A 23639-nucleotide genomic window follows, 5' to 3' on the forward strand; every position below is an offset into this window, starting at 1 on the left:
GATGCAGGGGATACGGGTTCGTGCCCCGGTCTGGGAGGATCCCATATGCTGCGGAGCGGCTGGGCCCGTGAGCCATGGCCACTGGGCCTGCGCATCCGGAGCCTGTGCTCCGCAACGGGAGAGGCCACAACAGTGAGAGGCCCGCATACCGCCAAAAAGAAAAAAAAAAAAAAAAAAAAAAAAAAAAAAAAAAATGGCATTATTTTTCCTTATTGTGGGCAAAGCCATTCTAATGAAAAGTAAGAGCTATCCAAAATAAGATTTTGGTACGTTTACTCTTACCCAGATACAGTAAGGCCTAACGTGGCAAGAGGAGAAGGGTTTATACACAGTACTTAATATTTTCATTTAAATACGTTATTTAATACACTAACATTTACTGATATAATAGTCAAGATCTACTTAACGTTTACGATATGTCAGGCACTGTGCTAAGAATACTATGCATATTTAAACTGATTGGTCCTCATGACAACACTACCCTCTAAGTAGGAATTAATATTATTCCCATTTTGCAGGTGAGAAAACAAGCTCAGAGAAATCTTGTAACTTGTAAGTAGGAGCGTTGGGACCTATTCAGGCAGTCTGGCTATGGAGGTCCTGTCTTACGAGCATTTTGTTTATCTTTGTATGTCTCTTTTAACTGAAAAGGTAACGAAGTCCACTGCTCCCACACCCCCCTTGCATGTGGGTTTCTTTGTGGTCATTTGTCCAGGGAGCAAAAGGCACACGGGGCGTGGGGGGGGCGGAAGGGGAGGCTGCAGAGGCAGCTGTTTGAGCACAATCCCTCCAGAGTCCAGAGCGCCCTCCCCGGGTGATGGACCCCGTCCAGTGGGAACAGGCCATCCATTGCCAGAGCTGCCAGAGGGGTCGGGAGCAGGGCTCTTGGACACCAGCACCAAACGGGCTGAGGAAGAGGGTGCCGGGCAGCCAGCAGAGGACCACCCATAATTTATTCTCATCTAATTGAGGGGAAGTGTTACCAGATTTCAGGAAAGGCTGCAAGAGCATACTACAACACACACAATGACAATCTATCTTTTTCTTCTGAAGTATGGCTACATGTTAGTACATCCTGCTCTCCGGGTCTGTGCGCTCACAGAGGCTCCACTCTCTTACTTCCCTATAGATTTAGTAAGCGGCTTAATGGAAAAAGTGAATGTAATTCTATCCTTCAGAAATGATTGTGAGGAGGAAAAAAAATATGACAGAATGACATCAAGCTCAACAACGTACTCCACCAGGCTCATCTTACAGTTCTCCTGCTCTGGCCGTGGGTTCATTCTTTCCTACGAGGAGCCCTGCTTCCTCCCAGTGGAAAATGGTATTGAGAAGCCAAGACCTGGGCACCAGGTGTGCTCACTGATACTGTTGTCTCGCTGTTTCTAGGCCCTCAAAGTGCGCAGAGCTGAGGTAGGGGCAACGCACACACTCATAAACACAAACACATTTATATTTCTGTCTGAAAAACCATGAAGTTAGGTCAACTCCTCGAATCCCACTCTAGCAACCAGGGTTCATTCTCGCCCCTCCTTTTCGCACATCTGTAACTTTCCTTCAACGGTGAGAAACCTCACTGCCATAATCCTCAGTATTATGTGCTCTTCTGCTCAAGCGAGAATAAACAGAAGATAGTCTCAGAATCGCCCACCCGTACCACTGTGTGAAAAAAAAAAGACCCTGGTGACTAGAGTTCAATATGTTTTAGTCTTTTTGTGTGTAAAATTTACACATGTGAAATGCACAAATCATAAATGTACATTTCCATGGGCTTTGATACGTGTATACATGCTTGGAACCCAGCTATCGAGATACAGAACACTTCCAATCAGCCCAGGTAATACAAAAGTTGTCTAAGAACCAGAGAGACACATCAAAAGGGCCTAGGGGGCAACTCGCAGGGTCTCTCACTAGCCAAATCTGGGGAAACAAGAGATTCACAATAAAAAAAATGACAATAATGGAATACAACTCATTGCCTAAAATAAGCCGTAAGTCCTTATGTGTACAACTGAATGAATAAATACATAAATAAACAAGTGAGGGAGAAGGGAAAGCTCTTCCTGGTAGAAGCATGTCAATTCAAACACCAGCTTTCACTAATGGACACTAACATCTGTGAGTAAAATTTTGATGAGACACAAGAGCTTCAGAGAGCCACCCTGTCAATAAATTACCTGTTATTTACAAAGGGAAAAAGTGACCTTCTGGTGGAGAAATAGGGCAGGCATTACCTTAACCTAGCGATCAAAGCTGTCACCACCCACATAGGCACAGACTGACACGGTCCTCCTGATACAATGCAAAACACTGGAAAGGACAAAGCGTCACTTCTGTGGTCTTCCCGTGAAAAATGCACAATCTGAGGACACTTTGGACAGTTCAAATTGAAGCCCATCCTAGGATACGACTTTTCAAAGAATGTACTTTTCAAAGAATGTCAAGGTCCAGAAACACAAACAAAGGCTGAGAAATTGTTCCGGATTAAGGGAAACCAAAGAGATGAAACAACGAAACACAATATTTGAAATCATACTGGACCTTGGACCCAGAAGAAAATAGCAATACAGTAAGTTATCAGGAAGGCTGACAAAATTTGAAAATGGGCTACGAATTAGATGTTGACTCAACGTGAAATCTCCTGACATTATTAGCTGTACTGTGACTACGTAAGAAAAAGCTCTTCTGAGAAAATACCTGGTTAACGCATTTAGGAGGGAAGGGCACATGTGTGCTGCTTGATCTCAAACGTTTGGAGGGGGTATATCTACATCCATACCCATATCCATACATGAACACTAGGTATGTACGCAATCCTCATTACGTATCTCATAAAAGATACAATATGTGCATATTCGATCCTCATTATTCACAGATCCTGTATCTGCCAATTTGCCTACTCCCTAAAATGTATTTGTACCCCAAAATCAATACTTGGGCATTTTCTTTCTTTTTTTTTTTTTTTTAGCATCTTTACTGGAATATAATTGCTTTACAATGAATGGTGTGTTAGTTTCTGCTGTATAACACAGTGAATCAGCTATACGTGTACATACATCCCCATATCCCCTCACGGTCATTCGCAGACATGAGCAAAGTGCAAAAACACCTGAGTTACCCGATGCTCACATTCTCACCTGAGGTTGAATCAGGCAACCCGCTGCCTTCGTATTTCTGATCATACTGTAAACAAGTGTCCTTTTCGATGTCTATTTAGTGCCACACTTTTCTTATTTCTGTGCTTTTTGTGGGTGGTTTTGCACATGCACTTGGTATGTTCCCTGTTCAAATACAAATGCTGCTGGTGAAGGGTCCCTGGAAAAAGTCTGTCAGCCTTCACTCTGTAGCAGGCTGACCATTTCTCTTATTTCACCCTGATTTTAGTCAGCAAATACCTGTAGTCACAGATGACAGAGAGTACAGTTCAGCCGAAAGCATTCTGCTTCCCTTATGTCAGCCACCAGACGTCCCTGAAGGCTGCAGCGACCCCACACCGCCCAGTGTCACAGAGAGCGCCAGCCCCGGGCGGCCGAGAGGAGAGGGGGCAAAGCTGCACGGAAGGGCCTCCCAGGCCCAGAGGCAGAGAGAAAACAGGGCCTCCATGGGACAGGCTGGAAAGGGCCCTGATTCAGCCCCGTGTGGAGAAGGCGCCCAAGTTTTGCTCAGTGCTTGCTGAGTACACAGTGTTCAGTGCGAACACTCCAGTGGAGGAGGGCGGGGAGGGTGTGGGACAGGAGGACGGAGCAGGTGTGATGAGGAGCCACCAGTACAGGGAGAAGCACAGGCTCCGGGCTCAGCAGCCCCCCTGGGCCGGCTCCGAGACTCAGCTTCCACGCCTCCACTGCAACCGGGGTGTCGGAGAACAGCACCTAGGCCGCAAGGCTGTGATCACGTAAAATCACACACACGCTCGAGGGCACCAGAGAGGAGGGCCGGCCGAAGCACACTGTGTGGCATCTGGTAAGAGCTCAGTGAAATCTGGCCACTGTTTCCAGCGAGAGAAATGGGGGGGCGGGCAGGGCCTTCCTAGGAGGAGCAGCGCAGCAGAGGCATGGCTGGAACCCCAGTGAGGACGGGGACCCCATCTTGGGCACAAGCTCAATGCTGAGTGCAGAGTCTGGGTCCCAATAGACTCGACAAGGAATGTGCAATCAATGAACCAATAAGTAAGTGACTTCAGAGAACAGAAGTCCTGTGTGACTTAAATAAGAGGGCATGAGAGAGGCAGGGGCGGCAGACAGGACAGGAAGGGATGGTTAGCGAACAGAAAGCCGAACATCATGCTAAGGAGCTCCCAAGTCCGTTCTGGAAGCAGCAGGGTGCTACTGGAATCATGAAAACAAGACAGTGACATCGTGATACAGGCATGATGGCTGGAAACGGCAGAACCAGAGTTGGGGGACCACTTCGGCGGCTTTTACAACAGCATCAGCTAGACGGTCTCAAGGGCAAGGCACGTGAGAATTACCAGGAGCACAGGAAGAAGAGGTTTCTGGGTCCCATCCCCACAGGTCCCGACTGGGGAGGTCTGGGATGGATGGAGGGATGCTGAGAAGAATCAGAGGTGGAGAAGAGGGCAGATGAGGGATTCGCGCTGATGGCCTTGGCTTTTCCCAGTGATAAAATGGGGTCATTTGTCAAAGCCTGGAGCGGGGTTGGCTGTGGCACAAACCCAGAATCCTGACAAGAGAGCACACGTCTGAGGAGGGCTGCTCAGCTCAGTCCTGCTATTTTTAGGCCTATTCGGGTGTGGGAGCCTGAGGGCTGTGACTTAAAGTCATCTCTGAAAATGCCAGGCTCAGGGAATCCCGACCATGGTCCCCCGGAGCCTCCTGTCCGCCTTCTGCTGCTGCGACAACCATGGTTCTCCACGTGCTTCTGCGAGACCCTCCGTTTCTGTAGGACCCGGCAATCTTTTCCATTAAATTATCTATTATCATTTAATAGCTAGGTAAGCATCTAAGTCATTTTGAAACGAAGGTATTATGCCCATATGTCACAAACGAGGCATGAATTAAGTCAGGCCAAAACGAAACGGACCTGTGTCTCTGTGGCTGCTGGTCCATCACGCAGGGTCCCACCCATTCCTACAGCCCCTCCTCTGATTACAATAAACTGATTAGTCAGTAAATCACGCTTGGGGCTCTACCTCATTTGTTGGGTGCCCAAGTTCAATTTACGTACCAATGGCTGCATATTTGCCTTTAACAGATGTGGCTGTGTGAATCTAAGTATAATAAATGAATAACCATTTAAGTGTCAACTTACATCTTCATGAGAAATCTGAAAAATGAAACAGCCAGTGAATCTGTTTGTTTCTTCTATACTAGGAAATAAAGCTAATCATAGTATGAGAGGATAAATGCGAATTATTTCAGAGTGGCACGGTAATGGAGGTGCCTCTTTCACAAAGAAACGCGTAGAAGCTGGCGTGATCTCTGGTGTGCAGCTGGAAATGCACAGCGGCAGGGCCAGTGCAGACGCTCTGCCTGATTCCAGGGGCCTGTCAATCATCTTTCTTGTTCTAGGTCTAGAATCTGCTAAATAATCAGGCGCTCTCCTCGCAATCGCATTGAGGCTCCACACCCAGAGACATCGCTTTCTTTGAGGTTGAATCAACCGATTAACGAGGTGTGTTTTCCATTCTCTCTTTTTTTTCTTTTAAAAGGTTAAATGGCACAGTGCAATTTTCTGTGAAGCAGGTGTGCAGCTAACAAGGTGATAATTGGGAAACTGAGTGAAAAGGAAAAACCCTATACAACTAGAAATCTGCCATATCTGGGACGAGGGCAACTGAATTACCTCTAGAAGATGCAAAAGTTATGGTAATACAATGCTAAAGATGCAAATTGAAGTCTATAAGAGTGAAAAAAGGAGGCATTATGGTTTTTATCATTCCCCCAGGATACAGAGGGCGCACCATAATATTCAAGATTGTTGAAGCTTTAAACAAATAGTGTAAAAGCCAACCTGCAATATCATATTCCTTCTCATTTCCTCACATTTTCAACAAAATAAACACTTTCGGAAGATCTTCCAAATATTCAAATATGGATAGCATTTACTAGAATATTGGATTTTAATTTTTTTTTCCTTCCACTATTCGGTCTTGGTCAAGAAAACAATATTTTCTGCTTAAGATACAGAAATGTTTGGGAAGAAGAGATCTCTAAAACCTTCCAACAACCGTGATTTCCTCTCTCTCTCTTTTGTAGTAATGTGATGTTAGCCTTCATTGATGATCTGCATTTATATGTAACCGTCCTCAAGCGAGGTCCAAGAGCCTGAAGCATCTTGCGCGTGACATCAGCAGTGCCCCTGGCTGAGCGGACGCGCAGAAGGACTGTGCGTCTGGCCCTGTGGTCCCTCTTCCTTCCCCGCCCCCTCGTTAATGTGGACCTCTGGTCTGGAGGAAGCTTCATCCGGACCTGATTTGTTGGCCCTTACACGCTGTCTTCGTTCTAGCAATTCACTGGCACCAACGCTGGGCTCACTCACTAGCGCAAGCGACACGCCCACCCCGCCTCGCCCCACCCTGGGCCATCCACCCCCATCGGAGCTCGGCCCTGACTCGTCCTGCACAATGAACAACACCCTTGCTCCAGTTTCTCGTTTCCGCCTGGGCCTGAGAGGCCACCTGGTCCCAGCCTCACCTGCCGCCATACCCTTCACCGAGGCCCTGGCTGTACCAATTAAAGCGAACAAGGCAGTGGCAAAGGCGACACTGACGAAAAGCAGAGCTTGCAAAGGCGACATCAACGGATCATGAGCTCAGATGCTTCCACCCAGGTAAATTCTCCAGATCTGTAGTTTTCTCCCGTTTCCCATCCACCCAGCCCCAAAGCCAGAAACCTGGGGATGGCTCTCTTTCTCACTTATCTTGACCTAAGGTGTGTAAACACCCAGGTGGCCCAGGTCAGCACGAGTCTGCTTGTGTAGCTGGAGCGCAGTGATGAACAGACCCCTTCGACCCTCAAAGGGAGTGGATCTCAACTTAGATGACAAACCACATGGTCACTGCACCCCTGCTCCCAGGACCCAGGGCCCTTCAGTTCCATCTCCTAAAATGTCTCGAGCCCAAACCCGACCGTCTCGTCTCTCCATTGCCGCCCTCTTCAATCTCCCATCATTTCTTTCCAGTCCTAGGCAAGGCCTGGAGTGGACTCCTGGCCTTGTGGTCCCCACCCGTCCTTCATATTTTCAGAACTGGGATAATCTAAAATGGAAACCTGATGATGAGACATTTGGTATCTTGCTAATTGCCTTTGAGAGAAAATTCAAACCCCAGCCTTCACATCATCAGCATGCCCCCACCCACATTTCCTCTCAATCTCCGTGGAAGCACCGACGAGCTGGGTCGGGCCTCCACGCCTCCACTCGGCCCAGGCTCACCTTCATCAGAGCCCTTCACTGTGTTCCTGTCCCCCCACCAGCACATGCGCTACCCAAGGGCGGGGAGCTGCGCTCTCTGCATCCCCAGCGTCAGGCACAGTGCCTGGCACAAGAGCAGATGCTCAAAAGGTTTTGGAATGAATAATTGATGAGGTTCTCGTGTTTGGGAAAATCCTGTCACATTTCATTCACATCAACTAGTGTCTTGATGAACAGCAGGGAAACAACTCCCTTTGTGGATTTCACGCAGCCTGGGAGGGATCACTTCCCCTCGCTGTGCTGACACCCTAACTTGGATCAGAACCACATATGAAAAGAGTGACAGAGAGAGAGAAAATGTCACAAAGAAAAAGACAGCAGGAGAGACAGAGACAGAGAGATGGAAGGATAGAGACAGACGCAAGATGGAAGCAAGAGGGAAAGGCTGACATCAGCACAAACACGCATCAGCCAAGAGAGGCTCTGCAATAGCCACAGCCTTTACCGATGGCCAGCTGTGTCACCACAGGGGTGGAAAACCACTCTCCTTCTGTACCTGCAGCAAGGAGCGAGGGGGAAGGGTGGCCACAATGAGCTACTTAATACATACGTCATTTCCAGAGGAAATGATTTTAAAAGACAAAGGTTTGGTTCTCCTTCCCTAATGCTGTACTACCATCTTCTTTTTGCTCTTCTTGATCTTAGAATCCAAATTCTGTTTTGAGGTATTTCAATCACCTGGCAGGACTTCTCTGAGGGATAAGGGCCCAGGAACAGTCATAACCTCTTCCATGAACAAGTGTTTTTCAACTGGCAAAATTAAGTCTAAACAAATGCCGGGAGCGGCAGTGCTGTCTGAGGTGGGCAGAGGAGATAAGGAAACCCCATTCACTTTCAAATGCATCATGGACTGTGGACGGATCTCGTCTCGAGAGTGACCGAGAGGACTTATGTCACCAGTGCAGAGACTTAGTGACCTGGCGCTCAGGAGAGCGGTCCAAGGCAAAAAAAGCTAGTGACTACCTGATAGGTCTAAGGCCCAAGGCTTCTGAATCCCAGATCAATTCTTTCCCAACACCCACTCAAAAATGATGCTGGGTACTGATAGGACCAATCTGTCTAAATTATATGCACAGTTTGCAAAGGCTGCTAGAATCAACTGCTTCTTCCATCCACTATCTGAACCTTAGGAACCTTAACATATAAGACCTAAAGTGAGAGCACAGGCTACACTCAAAACATAGATGAATCTAGAAAAATAACAGAGAGATAACAAAGAATGGACCAAGAAAACCATATGCAAATAAGACCAGTGACCCTGTAGCCAGTAATGGCCTCAATGTGTTATATAAAGAGTTTTCAACCACGATGCTTGACAATTGTGATCTGTAATGCCAGTAATTTGTTGCTAGCATGACAATGGCCAAATCTGCAAATGATTTACTTTTTAGAACATATAAAAACAAGAACAAAAACCAAACGGCCTGATTAAAAAATGAGCAAAAGACTTGAATAGACATTTCTCCAAAGACAACACACAAATGGTCAATAAGCACATGAAAAAATGTTCAACATCTCAAATCATTAGGGAAATGCAAATCAAAACCACAATGAGATAGATACAACTTCACACCCACTAGGATGACTACTATATTAAAAAAGAGAGAAAATAATAACTTTTGGCAAGGATGCACAGAAATTGGAACCCTTGTGCTCCGTTGGTGGGAATGTAAACATGGTGTAGCTATGGTGGGAAGCAGTATGACGGTTCATCAAAAGAGTTAAAAACAGAATTACTATATGATCCAGCAATGCCACTTCTGGGGAAAAGAATTCCCAAAAGAATTGGAAGCAGGGTCTTGAAGAGATATTTTTATCCCTATGTTCACAGCAGCATTATTTCACAATAGCCAAAAGGTGGGAGCAACTCAAGTGCCCATCAACAGATGAATGGACAAACAAAATGTGTCACAGAAAGATGCAAGTAGATGAGGTCCCCACAGTGATCAATTCAGAGAGAAAGAAAATGAAGTGCTGGGTTCCAGGGCCTGTGGGGTAGGGGGCTGGGGAGCAATTATTTAGTGGGTGCGGAGTTTCAGTCTGGGACGATGAAAAAGTTCTGGAGATGGATGGTGGTGATGGCTGCACAATGAGCAGAGTGGTCATGATTTTTAAAAACGGGGAAAAAAATGAAGATGTATTCAAGATGAGCTTGCAAAGCCAGATTTTTGAAACACTGAAAGACTATAATATGCAGAAACACAACTAACTAAATCAACAACCATAATACGAACTGGCTTTAGATAAAATTAACATCATAAAATAGCTAAAGATTTTGAAATAAGCATAGTGAAGATATTCAGAAATTTAATGTAGTAACAACCATTTTAAAAAGCAAGGAATTAGGAAAGAAAACCAGACAGAAAGGAAACAAGAAGGTGGAGAAGAAAAGGAACTAATTACAGATCTTAGAAGTGAAAAGTAATAGTTATTAAGTTCAAAACAACTCAGAGAAAATTATGGAATTGGTAGAAACTACTGTGAAATTCACCAGCACAGGAGGACAAAGAAATAAAAAATGTCCAAGAATAGTTAAGATATATGGCTGATAACTAAGAAGCTTTTTAGGAGACCCAGAAAAGGGGGAGGGAGGGGATAGAGGGGAACCACTCCTCAATAACAACGCAGACTCTCCTGGAGTGGAAGGTACCTTTGGGCACCAAGGGGGATAAATAAAGATAAATCCACACCAAGTCGCTTCCTCGTGGGACTTCCCCGGTGGTCCAGGGGTTAAGAATCCTCCTTCCAATGCAGGAGACGCGGGTTCGACCCCTGGTTGGGGAACTAGATCCCATATGCCGTGGGGCAACTAAGCCCACGAGCTGCAACTACTGAGCACACGGGCCACAACTAGAGAGCCCACGTGCCGCAACTACAGAGCCCACACGCTCTGGAGCCCACGCACCACAACTACAGAGCCAATGCACCGCAACTACTGAGCCTGCGTGCCACAGCTAGAGAGAAGCCTGAGCACTGCAACGAGGAGCCCAGACGCCACAGCGGAGGATCCTGCATGCTGCAGTGAAGATCCCACGTGCCGCAACCAAGACCCGACGCAGCCAAAAGTCAATCAATCAATCAATCAATATTTTTTTAAAAAAGGAAAACTTCCTATGAATGGGGGGGTTATTAAAAGATGTACTTAAAAAAAAAGACACATGCTTGTAAAATGGGAGAACATCAAATGTAAAGAGAAAGCCTTAAACACTAGCCAAGAGAAAAGGCATTATTATCTACAGAGAAGTAACACTTTGGTTCACATGAGACTTCTCAAGAACAAAGGCCAGAAGGAATGTCTTCAAAGCCCTACAGGAGAATGACTGCCCTTCTGGAATTTTAGACTCCCTGACATTATCACCCAAGAATGAGGCAATGTGAAGACACTTTCACATATACAGAGACCACAAGAATTTACCACTTGTAATGGCTCACAGGAAAAATAGTCAAAGAATATATGTCATTAAAAAGAAAAATAAACTCTAAGAGGAGGCTCTGTATGGAAAAAAAAAAAAGGTGAACACAAAATTTGATAAAATTTTAGTAAACGTGCTCAACTACTGACTAATTTTTAAAGATTTTTTTTGAATGTCAGAATAAGAGAATATTAGAGACAATTTTATGCCAACACATTTGAAAGTTAGATGAAATGGACAAGTTCCTAGAAAAAAATACAATTTAACAAAGTGACGCAAAATAAAACAATCTGAATAGCCTAATAGCGACTAAGAAATTTAATCTGTGGTTTCAAATTTCCCACAAAGAAAACTCCAGGCCCAGACAACTTCACTGGTAAATATAATCAAACACTTAAGAAAGAAACAACATCAATCTTCAAAATCCAGAGAACAGAAAAATACTTCCAAATTAGTTTTATGAGGATATTATAAATCTTAGCATCAAAACCTGATAAGGACATAAGAAAGAGAGAATTCCAGGCCTATCTCACCCCTGAACACAGATTTTTAAATCCTAAACAAATCTTTACAAATCAAATCCAGAAATGTATAAAAAAGATAATATATCCCAACCAAGTTTTGTTTATTTCAGGAACAGATGATTGTTTTAACATCCAAAAAGCAATCACTATATGTCACTACATCAACAGAACAAAGCCAAAAAATCATGAGATCACCTCAAAATATACGAAAGTGTCTGATAAATTTTAAGAGTCATTTATGATAAAAACTCTTAGCAAACTAGAAATAGAAGGAAACATCCCTAATTTGATAAAAGGCTTTACAAAAAACCTACAGCAACCACTTTAAATAAATACTTATTCCAAAACTCTCAAGATCAGACATCTAATTAGGTTTAATTTTATATTACCATAGTTCATTTAGTTCAATCTCCCCAATTCAATTTACTCCAATAAGAATCAAAGAATCAATCATTCATGGTAAGATGACTTTTTCAAAGTCAGTAGCTAATAAATTGCCTTTTCCACTTAGATCTGCAAACCCCCTGGAATCCATTGTTGAATAATTAGGAGTCTGGGGTCAAGTTTCATTTTTTCCATATGGATACTCAATTATCTCTGCTTCGTTTGCACAGAAGTCTTCTCCTCCAGCCCGTTCTATAGTGCAGGCCATGCCATGAGCCCAGAAATAATACAGAGGTGTGTTTCTGGGTTCCCACCTTCTCCAGGCCTCTGTGTCCATCTTGCATCAGCTCCACACTCTCACAATTACTGTAGCTTTTAAAAAAAGACTTGACATCAAAGTGAGCAAATCCTTCAATTTGGTTGTTTGGCTATTTCTGGCTCTCTGCATTTCCACACAAATTTTGGAATATGCTCATCAAATTCCTCATTAAATCTCTCTGAATTTTTTAATTAATTTATTAATTAATTTTAAATTTAATTTTTAATTTTATATTGGAGTATAGTTGATTTACAATGTTGTGTTAGTTTCAGGTGAAATTCACAGCAAAGTGAATTTCTTTTTTTTTAGCTACTGTGGCCGCTTAATGTATTACATTTTGAAGCAATCCTACAAATTGTTTTTGGATATATGCAAATGCAGTAATAACATGAGGATGGTAAACATCAAACTGAAGGCAGTGGTCACCTCTGGGGAGGAAAGAGGAAGGGGGTGTCCATCAGGGAGGCACAGGTGTGTCAACTGCATTTCGAATGCTTTTCTTCTTTATAAGAATCTGTGGTAAATCCCAGCAAATTTGCTGGGTGGAGGGTACACTGTTCTACATTATTAGCAAATCAAATCAGGAAATGTATGTTTGTATATTTAGAAGATTTCATCATTTTAAAAATGAATAAAGATAAATATACAATAGCTACTTGGTTCCCAACCAGCAATTAACTGGGAGTTCAAACTCTGCCAAATGGGCTCTACAAGGGTCATCTATTTATAATCCACTGTCCTTGGTCGTGAATTACAGTCTATAATTGTTATTTATAAATCTCACAGGGAGGCCCTTGAGAAAATAAATTCTTCCCTCAAATGGAAAGAAAACAGCTGATTCATTACTCAGCCAAGTGACAGAATAATTAAGCTATCCACCATATACATCACTGCCTATGCTAACCATTCTTCATTTTCAAGACCACAAGATTATACATATGAAACGCCAACCGAAATGCAGTTTGAAAAGCTGTGTGATAATGTCATCACCAAGTAACCCTCATTCTTCTGTCTAAACACAGGCTGACTTTCAGTTTCCGATGAACCCAAATGCTCCTCTCATCCTCTGAGTAAAGGAGGAGAGCACACTCCTAGTTGAAAGAGTGAAGTTTTGCTTTTCCTTTCGTACAGGAAGAGGCAACGTAGAGACACAGAACGAAATTGTTTTCATTTTATTCAGTCCCCAGATTATTAATAAAAGCCTTAAATTTTTTGCTTGAATGGGCTCTGATCAACGTTTGCTATTCCTCCTTTGATAGCTCTGAGGGTCTCATTCCCAGGCTGAGTCACCTTGAGGTTAGCCTTCCAGCCTTCTTCCCTTTGGCCAATGTCGTTAACTCAGGTGGATGTGCCCTGGTGACCCTGATTTCTATACTCAATTTCAAACAGAGAAAAAACTATCCCATAGCTACATCCTGTCCACACAACCCATCAGCTGTCCTATGAAAACAGGCACAGCCAGGTGTATGCAAAAGGAGTACTTTACATTTGACTAGGGAATCAAAGCATTAAATGGAAGGAAGCAAACTCTAAGGGGTGATTTCAAAGAACAGGCAGCAGAGGGTAAAAATTTAAGGCTGGAGGAGCTTTTCCAGCAGCCCCATCATCGCATTTCATAGGTCACTGTCTATTCATAACAACGGCTGCTGCAGTAAGAGATGGGGCTGCCTGTAGGGTCTGCTTGTCCACATCTGGCATGGTTAAGCCTTATTCTAAGAGCTCAGGATAAGTACAGCAGGCTAAGTTCACAGACCATTCCAACTCCCTCGAAGAGGAGATGTGACAAGTCTGCAGAGGACTTCTGGAAAACTTCTTCACACTTAAAAAGGAAACAAGGGTGTTTCCTTTTCTGCCTCTGGGCCCCGTTGTATGAGGTGATGGTTAGCGCTCCTGCCCCCGTCGTTCAAGCCTGAGGGGAAAACACTCAAGGATCCAGAGCATCATCCAGGGCTTCCTGCTCTTGTGCCTCTCATTTAAGCCATTTCAGTTGGGCCTTCCTTGGTTGAAGCCAAAAGCATCCCTACTGCTGTCCTGTAACTGGTACCTCCCAATACCCACACCCGGGAAAACCCACTGACCTACCCGCCACTGCTCGATTGACATGTTCTTTCTCCCTGTGGCAATCCCTCCCTTCATACTTGTATTTGTTTCTGGTCTCTATTCTCATGATCTCCTTTTAAAATTATGACTCCCCCCACCCAGCTTTATGGAGGTATAACTGACAAGTCAAAACTATATATCTTAAAGTGACAGTCTGATATACATATCCATACATTATGAAGTTATTACTAAGACTATAAGTTTTAACTTATGATCCATCAATTATTAGTATTTGGTCTAAATGATCCTGTACAGTATAAACTTATCCCTCTGGTTGCGAAGATAGAAAGGCCAGACTTTTTCCTAAAATATATTGCACATGATTTGTCAAATTGGATAGATAATTAGCAAGATTAAAGGTTTAATGTGCTGTCAATAAATAGGAAGTTCTTTTACATTTCCATCAGGTTAACGGCCAAGAAGCTGTAATATGGATGTTGAGTGTGTGCACATAAAAGGTCACATAACGCCATCTTCCAATCTACACTACAAGAAGATGCTGAGGCCCTCACTCTTAGTTTTCTAAAAAAGTATATTAAACAAGAAAGAAATTCATGGTAGTCATTCTCTAAATATGTAAATGTATCACAAGACCCCCTGCTTTCACAAAAATAAAAAGCAGTCATAAATCCACAGGTCTCTGATTACAGAGGCCCCAATACAAACACGGGGCCACATTCCATAGGATTCAGTAGACCATGGGTTGGTGAAATGTCCTCGCATCATAAGGCTGGCAAAGCAAGCTGAAGATGGAAACCGCGGGCACGAAGGAACAGGAATCACGAGGACAGTGGCCTCCGCGCTCACAGTGGCTATGGTGGTGCTGACAACAGGAATAACGGTTAACATGGATGAAATGCTCACTGGGTGACAGGGTCTGCTATGAATGCTTTACATAAAAGTACCAGGATGGTCCCCACGGCAAACGGGCCCGCTCTCTTGCTCACTGCTTCTCTCTGCACCTGACTATCAGCAATGACTACAGGGCGTGTATAACAGGTCCTACGGCTGGTCATCTTCCCTGCTTCCCCCTCTACCTCTTCCTACTACTTTCTTCTGGGAGAAAGATCCTCCTTCCAGCCAAAGAAAAATATGTACGTGTTTTTTTTTGGTGAGATGGAAAAAATGCACAGGGAAATAGTGAAAAAAACGGAGATCCATTAATTTAACTACGACACAATGAAGCTGATGGGATTCTCCCAGCTGGATTTATTTGGGAATAGAATGAGGAAACCATGCATAATCCTGCACTAAGTCTCTACCAGACAACATTTATGACAATGACAGCAAAACCAGATCTAGGAGCTATTCCAAGCCCTGGAGATTAGCAAGTAATCACAGGCTCAAGTCCTAATACGATTCTGGAGAGACATGGAAGGATTCAGAAATTAACTAGCAAAATAGGATTTAAAAAAAAAGAAGAAAATTTTGACCTCCATGTGCACTGGTCAGCGTCAGCAAAATTCTACATTCACCTATGTGTAGCCCCATCATTGTACTTCATATTATTTGATAATTATCTCTTGATAAATCTGTCTCCTCCTCTAGATTGGAAACAGCCTGAAGTCAGGAACTGTCCATTTCATCTTACTGACTCCAGGACAGTGCCTCGGTTTAGGCAACAACAGCTTACCAGCTCAATACTAGGAGCTCCCTGGAGTCAGCTTTCGATAAAATCCTAGCTCGGTCCCTTACTAGCAGTGTTATTATGGTTGAGTTCTCTGGTGGTTCCAAGCCTCAGTTTCATCATCTGTAAAATGGGTTAATAGAACCCACCCCATTGGACTGTGAAGAATGAAAGCTATAACATAGGCAAACTAGTTCAGTGGCTTCTACACAGCACTCTACAAATGGCAAGTATGATAAGGCACTAAACAAATTAATGCCCAGACTACGGTGCACTGACCACGACTGCAGGAAGACACAAAATAAGGGAAACTGGCCAGCCGTGGCCGTAAGAAACTCCCAGCCCTCGTACAGCACAGCACTCGCCGTTGATGCCTGGTACCCCAGGGACAGCAAGGACTAACTCTGACAGTTTCCCAGGAGTCTGTCCACGACTGACCTTGGAGCCCACGGGGCTGACTGGAGACCCTCTCACAGTCACTGCCCGGATTACATCAGCCTAACTCTTTGTGCCTTCAGTCTCAGCTGCGCCATCTTCTTATAATCATGTTAAATGTTCTTCTTAAGCCAGGCCAACAACGTGAACTGACAAAAGGAGTCCCTTAATCCCCTCATATGTAGAACCACGACTATTCCACACAAATAGTTAAAAAAATCGCTAACACTTTCATACTATCTGTATTACTTACTCCTAACAACAAAATCTGCTCTCTTCTATCTGAAGCAAGCAGTCTGCCATGATGGAAATGGAATAGATAAAGGTATATGTGATGGGCTGAATAACGACCCCCAGAGATGTCCACATCCTAATCCCTGGAACCGGTGAATATGTTGCTTTACACTCAAAAAGAACTTCACAGATGCGATTATGAAAAGATCTTGATATGTGGAGATTATCTTGTCACAAGGGCCCTTGGAAGAAGAGACAAAAATTCAGAGAGAAGGCAATGTGACCACACAGGGAAGGAAAGGAAAGAACGTAAAGCGATACAGAGCCAGGAGCCGGGGCCGACAAATGCAGGAGGTGGGGTCTCCCCTGGAGCCTCCAGACAGAGCCAGCCCTGCTGACACCTGAGACTGAGCCCTGTCAGATCCATTTTGAATTTCTGACCTCCAGGACTGTAAAATAATAAAGACATACTGTTGGAAGCTGCTAGGTTTGTGGTAAGTTGTTACACTAGCAATAGGAAACTAACACAGAATATAATCAATAGATAATAATTATAAGTGAATAATTAGGGAATAGCTCTCTGTGATCTATAATTTACAAAGCATTTTACAGACATCTACTTTTTCAGCAATCAAACCCTAACTACCCCACCAGAAGTTTTTAAGTTTATTACATAAAGGTAACCATATAAATTATATAATAGTGCAGGTATGCACATGCCGATTTTCTACTTTGAAGGCAGGAAAGATTTTTTTAATGACATTTAATACAAGAGACCCATTGTCTACTCCTGGATCCTCTGTGTCTCCTAAGAGAAGACAGTTGTGAGCCCACTTTAAACTTGACTTCAACCACTAGCTTGTGGTCACAGCTGTGTCATTGATCTGTGCTTGCCCCACTGTGGTGTTGAGCCCAATGCTCCATTCAGTGCTGGCTGGTGTTCCATCAATGTTGGCCAATTTAATAAATGACTGACTAAATGAAAGAGTGAATGAGAAAAACTGAGAGCCTTAGCCAGGTTCTGCTTTTGATCATTTAGATGGCATTTTCTTCCAAATTAACCAAGAAGGACCTGGTGCTAGAATAAAAAGAAGCAGCTTAGCAAAAAGTAAAAAAAAAAATTTAAAGTTAAAAAAAAGTAAAAAGTTTAAAAATAGGTTTTTTTATTTAAAAAAAAAAAAAGGCCAACAAAAATGAAACCAGACCATCAAATAAATGAAAGAAGGTTCTACTTTTAGTTAGGCTATAAAAGTCACAAAAAACCATTGGTCCCACTGTAAGCATGAGAAAACAATAAATTTAGAAATCTCTTGTCATAAAAGATACCGAAAGAGATCTGGATGCAAGTCTGAATGAACAGAATTCCAGACAGAGACAAGCCCTAGATTCCAGAGCTTCCACCGCTGGGCATGAGTAGGCGGAAGGCAGCTGCGGTTGGTAAAGAAACTCTGCTGGAATGAGGAGGGATGAGCCACACGTTGCCTAGCCAGGCCTGGCTCTTGGCAGATTGGAAAACGCAGAGACAGCCAGCCCTCGCTGCAGCCCAGTCTCCCTCCTGATATTTTTGCTCAGTAAGCATCGGTGCTGGAGGAAGCTGGCAGCTGGGTGTAAAGCAGAGAGAGATCACGTAACCTGACACGCAGACCCCAAACTCTACCGCTCGGCCAGGTCTCACCGCAGAGAGAAGAGGAGACGTGAAATTCAGTTCGACTACTCCTTACGACAAAGGGATCCGGCTCATCGCCTTCTCTGCCTGACCAGGGAAAGGGTAGGGCTTCCCGAGGAAAAGCGCTGTCCACCATTTAAAAAGTAGGACCAGTGAAGAAGCAGGAAAAATGCGACCCATAGCTAAGAAGAAAGAGAAGATTAAAAGGAGAACAACAGAGAACTAAAGGGTTGGAAGTAACAGACAAGGACTTAAAAATCACTACTACGAATATGCTAAAGAATTTAAGGGAAAATGTACAAAATGGGTGAAAAGATGGAGAATTTCATCAGTCATAAAAACTCTAAAAAGGAAGCAAATAGAAACTGTAGAACTGATGAATACAATATCTGGAATGATTAACTCATTGGAGGGGCTTAATGGTTAACTGGACACAATAGAGAAGATGCATAAACCCAAAGCTAAGACAAGGAAAACTATCCAAAATGAAGCACAGGGTGAAAAAATAAAAAAAGTCAAACCCCGGGCATCAGAGTTCTATGGCATACGTCCAAATGGCCTGATATACATGCAGTTACCACCTGAAAAGCAAAGAAAGAAAGGAGGAGAATTGTTGGAAGAGATACCAAATGAGAATTTTCAAAGAGGGCTGAAAATCACTAATTCAAGACAGCAAAGCCCCGAGCAAGATAACAGACAGAAAAGTCATACACAGGTCAACCTGCTAAAAACCACAGTGAAATGATAGAGGCAATGAAATGACATGTTTAAAGAGCTAAGAGAGAAAAAAAAAAAAAACACGCACAAACATTGGCAACCTAGACATCTATATTCATGGAAAATAGTCCTAAAAAATAAAGGTGAAACAAAGGCATTTCCAAACAAAAGCTGGGAAAATTCATGCTGCACTACGAGAAATGGTAAACGAAGTTCCTCAGACTTGAAGAAAATGAACACAGAGAAAAATCATGATAAGCAGAAAGCAATGGTGATCAGTGGGGCAAATATCAAGGAAAATATAAAATAATATAGTTTTCAATTTCTTTAAAGGACAATTGGCTATTTGAAGCAAACAGAGCAACGTATTATGGGATTATAATACACAGAGAAATAAAATATGACAATAATAATACAAAAGAAGGCAGAGTAAATAGAATTACACTATTGTAAGGTTGTTAAATGTTTCATGAAGTTGTAATAGTTACTCATGGTAAAGTGTGATGAACTATACATATTGTAATCTAGAATAACCACTTAAAAATAATACAAAAAATGGTGAAACTAAACAGCAATAGAGTAATAAAATATAATACAAAAGCTATCCGAAACACACCCACAAAACCTCAATTTCCAAATAAAGAAATAAAGAACAGAAAGAGAAAATGAGTAAGAACTAAGATAATAAAATTAAACCCAAGAACATCCCATGTAATTATGTTGAGTGTAAGATATATTCAACACTCCAATTAAATATGGGCTTACAAAAAGACCCAACTGTTTACAAGAGACACATTTTTAATATAAAGACAGAAAGTGAAAATAAAATGATGAAAAAAATATACACTGCAAACACTAATCACAGGAAAGCCAATGTGTCTAGATTAGCATAAAAAAAAACTGAACTGTGAAAGTATCATCAGTGATAAAGATGGATATTTCATGATAAAGTAGCCATTAATAAAGCCCAAAATTTCTTCTCTGCTTAGACTAACAGGCTTGATAAATCCTCTTTTTTCAGCATACAATTTCAGGAGGTGTATGATCTCCTGTGTGTTTATGAATCTCTATTTAAAACCTCTTTTCAAAGTCACACTATCTTTAAATACAATGATTTTATTTTCGGGCACGTGACCCCCTCAATTATCATCTACTTGATTCTTGCATGTCAGTTACCTGGAACTTCACCTTCTGGTTGATGTCCTGCACGCAGAACTGCTTTAGGAAGCGCTCATCCTCACTCCAGAAGAGGCGGATGTCGGGGATGTCGTAGAGGACCATGGCCAGCCGCTCCAGCCCAAGGCCAAAGGCCCAACCGATCTGATCTTCAGCACCAGCTACAAAGAAGAAAGAAGACAAGACGACAGGTTAAAAAGCACAAGGGCAATACTCCAAGATAAAATAAAAAGTTAAAAAGAAAAAAAAAGAGCATGAGGGTCCACAGGTCCATCCCACTCCTGACACCCAGATAAGGCCGTGGTGAGTGCCGACCAGAAGGGTGCTGGGGGGGAGGGGCCACGGAGACACCCAAGGGGACCCCTATCTCACAGTTTTTGTGCTCCCCACATTCCTCGCTCCCCTCCTCGAGGCACTCTGGAGTCAAACTTCTCTAATACTGTCTTTCATTTCTGCTTAAATCCCAGGCTGGCTAAGCCCTGGTTCCTGCCTCTGAGATGCTTTCCTGTAATCTGTGCTTGCCCTTTTTCCAACATTCAGCCTCTATGTTCAGGTTACAGAGAGGAGAGAAAACACAGGCTCTGTCCCCAGGTGGCTTAAGAGATGGGCAGGTTTGTTCAAAACATGCCACAGTGGACCACTGATATTCAGGAAGTGTGTGTCCAGCCTCCAAGAACCCTCAGTTTACTAGAACACACTCTGACTCTTAGTAAAAGCTGCCCCGGTAACACACAAGGAGCAAGCCCGCCAAGGTGACGTGCACACGTGCACCAGCCCCTCTGAGGGTGAGCGTGTAGTTCAGACCTGTGGCAACACAGGAAGTCTCGGGTTTGTTCACGTGAAGCAGAGTGAAATGGAAGACACAAACTGCTGTGCGAAGGGGGCCCAGCACAGGGAAGCCTCACGAGACAGCGTCATTTCGACTGGACGCTGGGGGGTAAGCAGGATGCTGGGGGCACTGAGATGGCTCAGGACGCCCACCCCCACGCACACGCCCTGCGAGGGGACCCCTTAGGGACCACTCCCCAATCCCTAGGGTTTCACTGCTGGGATTAGGTTACTTTATGCGAGTCCATCTTAGCAAACTCCAGAGAGTCTCCTGCTGGCTTAGGAGAGCTGAGCTGACGTGAACAGAGGAGGCCCAGGTGTGGCCAGGCCTCGAGGGAGGCCTCCAGGAGCCAAGGGAGGCCCTGGCGGCAGCAAGAAAGTGGGAAGCTCACTCCCGCGATCGTGAGCAAATGGACTCTCCCAACAGCCCGAATGAGGGAAGACAGGACCCTGAGCTCCAGAGGAGAATGTGGCCTGGTGACACCCTGATTTCAACATGTCGAGACCCTGGGCAGGGGATCAGGCCCTCTGCACCGGACTCCTGATGCATGGCGGTCATGACATAACAAGTGTGTGTTGCTTTAGCCACTAAGTATGAGGTTAATCTGTTACCCAACACAAAAAACTAATGCTGATCCAAATGTGGAGAAAGATGAGGGCAAGTTCCAGACTGAAGGAACATCTTCACTGGCAAAAGGATGGAGGTGCAGCAGAGGAGGGTTTAGGAGTGGATTCTGGCAACACCGGCTGGGCAAGCTTCAGGCAGGAGAGACACGGCAGAGAGGACCTACCTCTGGCCAGGGGCTGGTGCCACTGTCACTAATAAATGAAACCACAAGGATAAACTACAACAACGGAAGCCACGAAGAAGTGTAGGCCTCACTGGATGATCTGTTTAAAAGATGAATGGATAAACATATTCAACATGAGATCTCAAAAGGACAAGGTACAGAGACAGAGAACGAGGTAGTAGTGGGAGGGAAGACGCGGGAAGAAAAGCCCGTGGCTGGGCGAGCACGGGGCGCACCTGTGTCCCGAGGGAGAGGACCTCTCATGCGAGGCGGGGGGAAGCGGGGGCTCAACCACAGACAACAGGGTCACGAAGGAGGGAGCACAACCCCTGACCCTTGGCCAGCTGCCTAGAAGAGCAACTAAGGGTGAGGCACACTCTTTCGAGTAAGTCATACTGATGCCTGAAAACCATCAAGAAGGCTGCAAGGAAAAATGTAAAAATTAATATAAGTGTGATACACTGCTTTTGTGTCCTAAAAGAATAATTTTCTCTTTAAGTGACACTGCCCAGTCCTGGTGGTGTGGTTCCACACACCAAGCACTGCGTGGTCCCAGTGCCCTCGGTGACTGCTGGTCACACTATTCATTCTGATAACAATTTGGAAAATACAGCAGCACATACAAAGATCCATAACAATGCTCGAGCTCTTTATCCTTATGATTCCATTAGGAATTTATCCTAAGGAAATAATTCAACAGAAGAAAAAAGATAAATGAAGGAAGATATTCAAAGCTGTATAACTTATTAGAGCAAGAACATGAAAACAACCTAAATGCCCCAAATTAGGGAAGGCCTTAAAATTATAGTACATTTTAGTGTAGTCATTAAAAATCATAATTATACAAATAAATGTTGATTAAGTGACAGACTATAAGAAATTATGAAAAATATCTATGATAAAATGAGTATGTACTATGCCACTACTCTTTAATACAGGTGCAAATGAGGGTTGTAACGTAAAAAAATAAAAACAAAATCTGATAAGTAAAAGATGGCAACAGTGCATTTTTATCTTGTGTTTATCTTAAGTAAGCTTTTCATTTGCTTAAGGACCATTTTTTTCCTTTTCTGTGAATGTCTTCATATTATATTTTTCACCCATTTGAAAAATGAGATTGTTGCTCTTTTTCTTGCCTACTTCTAGGGGTTCTGTGTTATTCTTGTTTTGCTTTAGGAAAGTTTCAGAAGATGAGGAAGAAAGGGAGGGTAACAGACAGAAGGAGCAAAAGCTAAGACACGAAAAATTGCTGGATGTGAAATAAACTCAAATACCCTAAATCTACTGCTCTTTCAATTACAGATACTGGGCTCTAGATGGTTGGTTTTATCTAAAAATTTCATTAAAAAATCTAAAAGATTAATAATTAAGGAAAAAGTCTAACTCACAAAGCAACATTAATATTACACCTCTCTTTATTATTTTTTTATTTGAAAAGACGTTTCAGAAACACGTTTTAAAGTTGTTTGAAAACTAGTACCATTATGGGATGTCATGGTTATAAAAGAAAAGCAGCAGCTGTCTGTCTGTTTCAGGGGAGTGGGGTGGGAGAGAACTGGGCAAGTGGAGGATGATGGGGGTACTTTATACCATGTGCCTTTTCTATAAAGCGTGAGAAGAAATATTTCAGATAAAAATTTTCATGGCTAGATAAAACACAGTAATTTCTTTTCTGTTTATTTGTGAGAAGTTATAAGAACAAAGCACTCCTCCCCTGACACAGTGGTGCCAGACTTTCAAGAAAATCATGTGACTAGCGGACACGGATTACAAGCTGAACTGACCTCTTTATTTCTATGAGAGCCCATACATTCCCAAGCCTGGAAAATCAGTGTCATTATCTGTGGGGTTTCAGAAAACGACCACAAGCTCCTGCATATCCTCCCCTTGAATCCCAGTGGGCTGTGACTGCCTCAACCCACAGGGTGTGAGGGAAGTGATGCTACGTGACTTCCAAGGTTATGTTAGAAAAAGCCACCCAGCTAGTGCCTGGT

The 23639-nt window shown here is 43.4% G+C and overlaps 1 protein-coding gene across 8 annotated transcripts in view; it reads right to left on the minus strand.

Moving 5' to 3' along the window:
• FARS2 (phenylalanyl-tRNA synthetase 2, mitochondrial) overlaps nt 1-23639 on the minus strand; it is a 382164-nt gene that overhangs the window by 154655 nt on the left and 203870 nt on the right. For all 8 annotated transcript variants that reach the window (XM_081245396.1, XM_081245389.1, XM_081245394.1 and 5 more), the window contains one exon: nt 20027-20187. In XM_081245396.1, coding sequence (XP_081101522.1) covers nt 20027-20187 — 161 coding nt within the window. The remainder of the gene's footprint in view (nt 1-20026; nt 20188-23639) is intronic.

The sequence above is a fragment of the Mesoplodon bidens genome (assembly GCF_964165515.1).
Source record: "Mesoplodon bidens genome assembly, chromosome: 10".
NCBI classification, from domain to species: Eukaryota; Metazoa; Chordata; class Mammalia; order Artiodactyla; family Ziphiidae; genus Mesoplodon; species Mesoplodon bidens.